Here is a 6,756-nt window from a genome sequence, read left to right on the forward strand (position 1 = left end):
TAGTAGATGTGGAGTTTGACTCATCAGACATTGGTGTGTGTGTGTGTATGTGTGTGTGTGTGTGTGTGTGTGTGTGTGTGTGTGTGTGAGTGTGTGAGAGAGAGTGAGTGTGTGTGTGTGTGCCGGAGCAGAACGCACAGGATGCCAGCTGAGGCATACTGTGGGGACAGGCATGAAGGACATGTGTGTGTGGGTGTATTTACGCAAAATTTAACAGAACGAGGAGGATGAGGTTCATAAGAAGAGTGAGAAGAATGAGGTAGATGATGAGGATAGCTACAGGGATGAGGTAGATTGTGGTGAGTATCATCAGAGGGAGGAGTTAGATGAAGTAGATGAGAAGGAAGAGGTAGATGGAGCACATTAGGATGTGAGGTAGATAATGAGGCACATAATGAGAATGAGGTAGATGAGGCAAGTGAGGAGGATAAGGTAGATAATGAGGTGGATGAGCAGGGGGAGAATGAGCAAAGGATGAAAGTAGATGAAGTAGATTGGGTAAATGAGTAGGATGAGGTAGATGAAAAAGGTTAGGATGAGAATTGTGTGTGAGGTAGATATTGAGGTTGAGGTGGATGAGGTAAATGAGAATGAGGAGGATAAGGTAGAGGATGAGCAGGATGAATGAGTGAGATGAGGAGAATGAGGAGGGTGAGGATGAGCAGAAGGAGGAGGTAGGTGAAGTAGATGAGGTAAAAGAGGAGGATGAGGTAGATGAGGGTGAGGACAAAGTAAATTAGGATGGAGAGGATGAGGTAGGTGAGTTATATGCGTGTTGTTGTTTGTTGGTGAGTGAAAGCCTCTCTGTGGCTGTTACTGCAGCAGATGATGAGTGCGGAGAGGAAACCCCTGGAGACTCAGCAGTGCCATGAGACAACAGCAGCAGATGGCAACGGGTACCAGAGCTGGCAGATTGGCACATAGAGCAGGAGAGAGAGAGAGTGAGAGTGAGAGAGAGAGAGAGAGAGAGAGAGAGAGAGAGAGAGAGAGAGAGACTGAGAGAGAGAGAGAGAGAGAGAGAGAGACTGAGTGTCAGAGAATGAATATGAGAGAAGACACCCAAGAGAAAGAGAGAGGAAGCAAGAGAGTGAGTGAAAGAGAGAGAATGGAGAGAGAGAGAGAGAGAGAGAGAGAGAGAGAGAGAGAGGGACAGATGGAGGGAGGGAGAAGGACAGAAAGTGAGAGGAAGAATAAGAATGTGTGTGACCGAGCAAAACAGAGAGGGAGAGAGAGAGAGGAAGCAAGAGAGTGAGTAAAAGAGAGAGAATGGAGAGAGAGAGAGAGGGACAGATGGAGGGAGGGAGAAGGACAGAAAGTGAGAGGAAGAATAAAAATGTGTGTGACAGAGCAAAACAGAGAGGGAGAGATAGATAGAGAGAGAGAGAGAGAGAGAGAGAGAGAGAGAGAGACAGAAAGATGTGAGAAAGAAGAAGAATGTAAGAAAGACAGAGAGGAAGAGTGGGATAGTATAAGAGTGCAGGAGGAGAGAGGGAGGGGAGTAAGAGAAGAAGAGGGGGGGGGGGGCAGAGTAAGAGAGCGAGGAAAGGTGTACCATAGAGGGAGGGGACGAGAGATAGTGCAAGAGAGAGAGAGAGAGAGCTTAAAGGAATCTCCTCAGTCTCTCAGTAACACATGGAAGCTGCTGAAACCAGGGGGATGTACATCACTGACATCATGCCAACTGAAGTCTGAGGGAGAAGCAGGTAAGACTTCACGCACCCACACACTACACCATCAACACACAACCATCTTCACATCACTGTATCATCTCGTCTAGAATTGGAATCCAGAATACACAGGGCTTTAGGTTTAGAATCAAATGTGTGTGTTGATCCTTGAGCAGACGTGAGGCTCTTTGTTGTGTCCTGGGTTGTGTATGAAGATGGATGTATAGATGAATAGATAGAAAAGCATTACTTGTTATAGATACATTACATCTGCCTTTTACTAAATAAATGGTTCTATAGGGAATCGTCCACCGAACAGTTTTTCAGGAAGTCAAACGCATTTCTCTGATGGATTGACAGACTCTTAAAAATACATGGCTGCATACTGTTCTTCTGCCTTTATTTAACTACGTTACACTGTATGAAGTCATGCAGTGTTTGAACCTGTTTCAAAAATGGTAAGAAAATACCCACTGACATTTTCTTTTGGGAACCGAAAGTTGTTCTTCTATGGGTCCAAAGAACCCTTAATGACAGCTTTATTTTGAGTGTAGTCATAGAGACAGATGGACAGGTGGACAGACAGATAGACAGATACAGTTAGGCCCATCATTTATTTAATGTTTTATTTATTGTTTTTGATTTCTTCTTTTTTATTTATTTTTTTACCTGTTTTTTTTACTTCAGGTTGGAAATGATGACATAAAAATGTGACAAAGGACAGTAGGCCATTTAGCTAGAGATGCTAATGAATCATTTAACTATTTGTAAACATACTTCTATGCCATTTCAAATGGTGCTAGTCATTTCGTCCATGTGCGTGGGCTTTCTGACCAACTGCACAGAGAGAAGAGCAGATCCTCACGTCATATGTCAGAAATCTTGAGACTGTTACTGCTGTAAATCTTGAGACAGTTGCTGCTAAAACCAAAGAGTCTAGTGTTGACCTTTGGTTGCGTGATGTGGCCTCTTTGTCACATATTCATGTCATTTCCAGCCAGAAGAAAGCTGCTGCTTAAATACACATTAAAATCAAAAATCAAACTTCAGTATGAGTATGAATCTTTGTGGGCTTAGACACAGTGAGAGAGAGAGAGAGAGAGAGAGAGAGAGAGAGAGAGAGAGAGAGAGAGAGAGAGAGAGAGAGATGGCCAGACACCAAGAGACACATTGACAGATGGACTCCATTTTTTTTAAATGTTTGCTGGCTTTGAAATGCAGTTCTACATCAAGATTTAGATCATGTTTCACTCTTACGTGACCACTCTTTAAATTTCATGGAGAACCAAGTCAGACATAGAACCTTTAAACTGTTGAACTTTATATACGTTCCTCAACTTCATAGGCATCTCATTAACACTGTTGTTTCTTTAAAAAAAACAAACATTAGCTGAAAATGTATTTATGAAACCAAAACATTAAATTAAATTAAAATTTTAAACATTTCAGATTTTAAATGACCAAAGAGTATATAGTTGCTGTGAAAACCATGCATCTCCAAAATAATAACTTTACAGGATATGGGGAAAAAAACCCTCTTAACTTTCAATCAAAGTCAGGGTAAAAAGATTTTATTCCAAGTAATTTTGCAGCATTTCTATTAAAAAATGTAAACATAATGTGACAAACTGCTGCTGTGTTCAAATGATATAATACACTATAAACTGACATAAATGGAGATATATGTTGTTCATTGGACAGTGATGATATGGGCTTTATACAGATATTAGTTTCAACATTTTGAGGCAAATTTACAACACAAACTGTTCAAAATGTCGATGCTAGTTGTTGTTATTATTGTTTTTCACGCCCAAATCCTTTCATTATTCCATTTATTCTTTGTCATATCCAAACACATTTCATTCACTGGACCCCCTGTGTACGCCGTCTGTTTTAAATTCTATAAATAGTATAAATTTTGGAGAAAGTGTGATCATATCTGGGCCCGAATCTTGACACTGAGTTTGAAATGCAACTGCCAACGCTGGTGACGTCATCGTGTCCTTGAACCTGATTGGCTGAACGTCTGTAAATTGTCCTCACTGTCACTCCCTGATGTTTATGTTCCCGCCGTCTACACACCACTGCAAAAGTGAACTCTTCTGAAACTTTCCCTCCCTCCAAACCCCTCAGCTCCCCCCCACACACTTCTTTTATTTCTTCTTCCTTTCTTTGGGTTTGTTCCTTTTTGTGTGTATCCCAATTCTGTCGTTTTTTTTTTTATATATATATAATTTTCCTGTACACATTTTTTTTTTGCATACACATTTTTCTGTTTTCTTCTACCCTTCTGTCTCTTGTTCTCTCCTCCAATTCTGTTGTGGAACTCTCTGCGGTGCTTTTGGTTCTTTAGAGAACCCGTGCAGAACCCTTTATTGTTGTTGTTTATTTTTGTTGTTTACTGTTGTTGTAGTGGTAGTGGTGGTGACGTAGAGAAGATGCTCACGGTGCCATTTGAAGAGGCAGAAGCCTCGCGCGAGCTCCGTTTCGGCTCGTCCAGCGCGGGGTCGAAGGAGACGAGGGACGAAGAAGAGGAGGATGAAGAAGAGCGGGACGACAGACGCGCAGGACGGCGGAGGAGAGGAGGAGGAGGAGGAGGAGGGGAAGGAGGTGGAGGGTCAGGTGGCACAGAGCGCGCGCGCGCACGGCGTCAGGAAGCGAACACGCGGGAGCGTACACGCATGCACGGGCTGAACAGCGCGCTCGAGCGTCTGCGGCGCGTGGTGCCGTGCCACTCCAAGACGCAGAAACTGTCCAAGATCGAGACGCTGCGTCTGGCCAGAAACTACATCCGGGCCCTTTCCGAGACGCTGCGCACTGGCACGCGGCCTGACGTGTTGGTGTTCGCGCGCACGCTTTGCGCAGGCCTCTCGCAACCCACTACCAACCTGGTGGCCGGCTGCCTGCAGCTCAACGCCGCACGCTACGACACGCATTATGACGCGCACTACGACGCTGAGCACGTGGCCACGCCCACCGGACACGCCCATCACGCGCCGTACGACCGTGGCGGAGGAGCAAACGGCGGTGGCTACGAGTTGAGCGGCTGCGGCGCGAGGCTGGATCCCCCACTCAGCTACGACGGCATCTTCTCTTTCAGGACGCGCGAGCACGAGGGGGCTGCGGACTCTCACTACGCGCACGGGGGCGCGCTCACACATTTCCCCTACGAGCTGCACCTGCACCAGAGCTTCCAGAGCCAGCACGAGCCGAACACGAGCTTCCACAGCTGAACACACGTCGGACCCTGACACATTTGCAACGAAAAGTTTGGGGAGGTGTTTAGGTGTTTGTTGGTGAAAATATAAACACGGGCAGAAAACAACTTCTGTGCTTTTTGATTCACTTGATGTATAAAATAAGATAAATCTTGTCTACAGGCAACATATTTTTAGAGCACGTGCACTTTCCATACACGTGCCATTACTTATGCACATGCTACCAGTTAGGCATGTGATAGCGATTAATAAAACTAGTAATTATTACTACACTAATTGTGTATTAAAATGCCCAGAAGTGTGTTCTCCGTAGAGGATGTGTGTTTATTTTCACTCAAAGTCAACATCTGAAGCATTTGAATAAAATACAAAAGACCAATAGTCACGTGAAGGGCGGTCAATGTTGATATCGTTTTCTTTCGCGTAAAGCCTTGTTCTACTTAAAGGCGAAAATGATCAGATATGTGTTGTGTCCCAGTGTTGGGGTCAGTGAAGGGTTAACTGGAACATTAATTGTCTGACCGCTTCAAGACTGACATGACGAATATTCCCATAATTCACGGGGAAAACGGAATTGTTAATATTTTAACAATTTGAAGGAAAATAAGATGTAAAAGAAATACTTGAAAATAATTGATGACGCTATCGCAACATTTGAAGTTCTCTCTGGCGTTTTTTTTCCAGAACACTCCCAATTAATGAGTGGGAAATTCGCTCACATTTTTCTAAAGAATAAGATTGAAAAAGCGACTCATTATATAAAATATGATTAAAAAAAATAAAAACAGTTGTATAAATCTCAATCTTGTTTTAAACATTATACTATTTATTTATTTATTTATTTATTGTTAATGGCTTTCTTTAAGAAGGCTTTATTTAAAGCTTTTATTTCACCCATTCATCTAATATTAGCGCTTGAGGGTCGTGAGTAAAAACGCCCTGGACAGAGCTATAGTCCACCCCATCACACACTCAACCTGTCACTCACACTTGTGAATAAACTCACACGTCCAATCGACAAAAGAGCACCCGGAGGAAACAACAACGATTTTATTCCGCTTTTCCCAGTAAACATTTAGCCGTTGATTCAACGTTGAAATAACGTACCTGGCTGCCGTGTAATCCACGTTTTCTTAAGGTTGAAAATGAAAGTTGAAAAGATGTCCAAACACAGACGTTAAAATACGACTATCAGACGCATTTTGGACGTCCATTGACGTTATTAATTGGTCACCACTTAACTGACTTATTAGAATGGATTTTGGACGTCCATTGACGTTTAAAATATGTCCCTGACGGACTGCCTATTTTTAGACCTATTTTGAACGTCCAGGGACGTTTCTTGTTTTCTAGGTTATTTATAGAGTATTTAAGTGACTCTTGTCCAAGTTCCGTTATTTGTTTTGGGGAAAACAAAACCGGACAAAGACATTTTCACAGGATAATGTTGACGATTCCCCCCCCTGAATTTCAAAAGATAGAACTGACATATTTGCCATCATTTTATAAACACAAGAATACATTACTTGCTATGTACAATTCTCTCATTTATGTCCAAAACTGAGTTCAATATCGATAGAATTTGACAAAATACGGATAACATTTTCTATTTGTATGATGTAAGCCTGTGTATTTACAATGTTTATTCCAGGTTTTAAATAATTATTTAAAGATGTTCCACAAAGCAGGATTTATGAGTTGGCCATATTTGGGGACAGTCCAATAGTCTATCAGCTCTTTTCCTATTGGGCACATTTAAATTGAGGAGTATGTTATCTGGCAGAGGGAGAAATCCTGCTGTGTGGAAGGAATATCCCACTGACCTGGCATCAGTTAAATCTGCATTTTTTTTACTACAGTGAGAAAATCAG

At 42.5% G+C, this 6,756-nt stretch overlaps 1 protein-coding gene across 2 annotated transcripts; it reads left to right on the forward strand.

Annotated features, from left to right (window-relative positions):
- The first annotated feature begins 1,566 nt into the window (after positions 1–1,566).
- Positions 1,567–5,571, forward strand: LOC136675988 (neurogenic differentiation factor 6-B-like). Of its 2 annotated transcripts, none has more exons than XM_066652824.1 (2): positions 1,567–1,703; positions 4,081–5,571. In XM_066652824.1, the coding sequence occupies exon 2, from the start codon at positions 4,106–4,108 to the stop codon at positions 4,898–4,900; it is 795 nt and encodes a 264-aa protein (XP_066508921.1). In that variant the 5' UTR covers positions 1,567–1,703; positions 4,081–4,105; the 3' UTR covers positions 4,901–5,571. The 2 variants fall into 2 exon arrangements, with proteins under 2 accessions (XP_066508921.1, XP_066508922.1); XM_066652825.1 differs by lacking the exon at positions 1,567–1,703 and adding an exon at positions 3,802–3,843.
- Positions 5,572–6,756: the final 1,185 nt, after the last annotated feature.

This window comes from Hoplias malabaricus, chromosome X1 (assembly GCF_029633855.1).
Source record: "Hoplias malabaricus isolate fHopMal1 chromosome X1, fHopMal1.hap1, whole genome shotgun sequence".
In the NCBI taxonomy this organism is placed as follows: domain Eukaryota; kingdom Metazoa; phylum Chordata; class Actinopteri; order Characiformes; family Erythrinidae; genus Hoplias; species Hoplias malabaricus.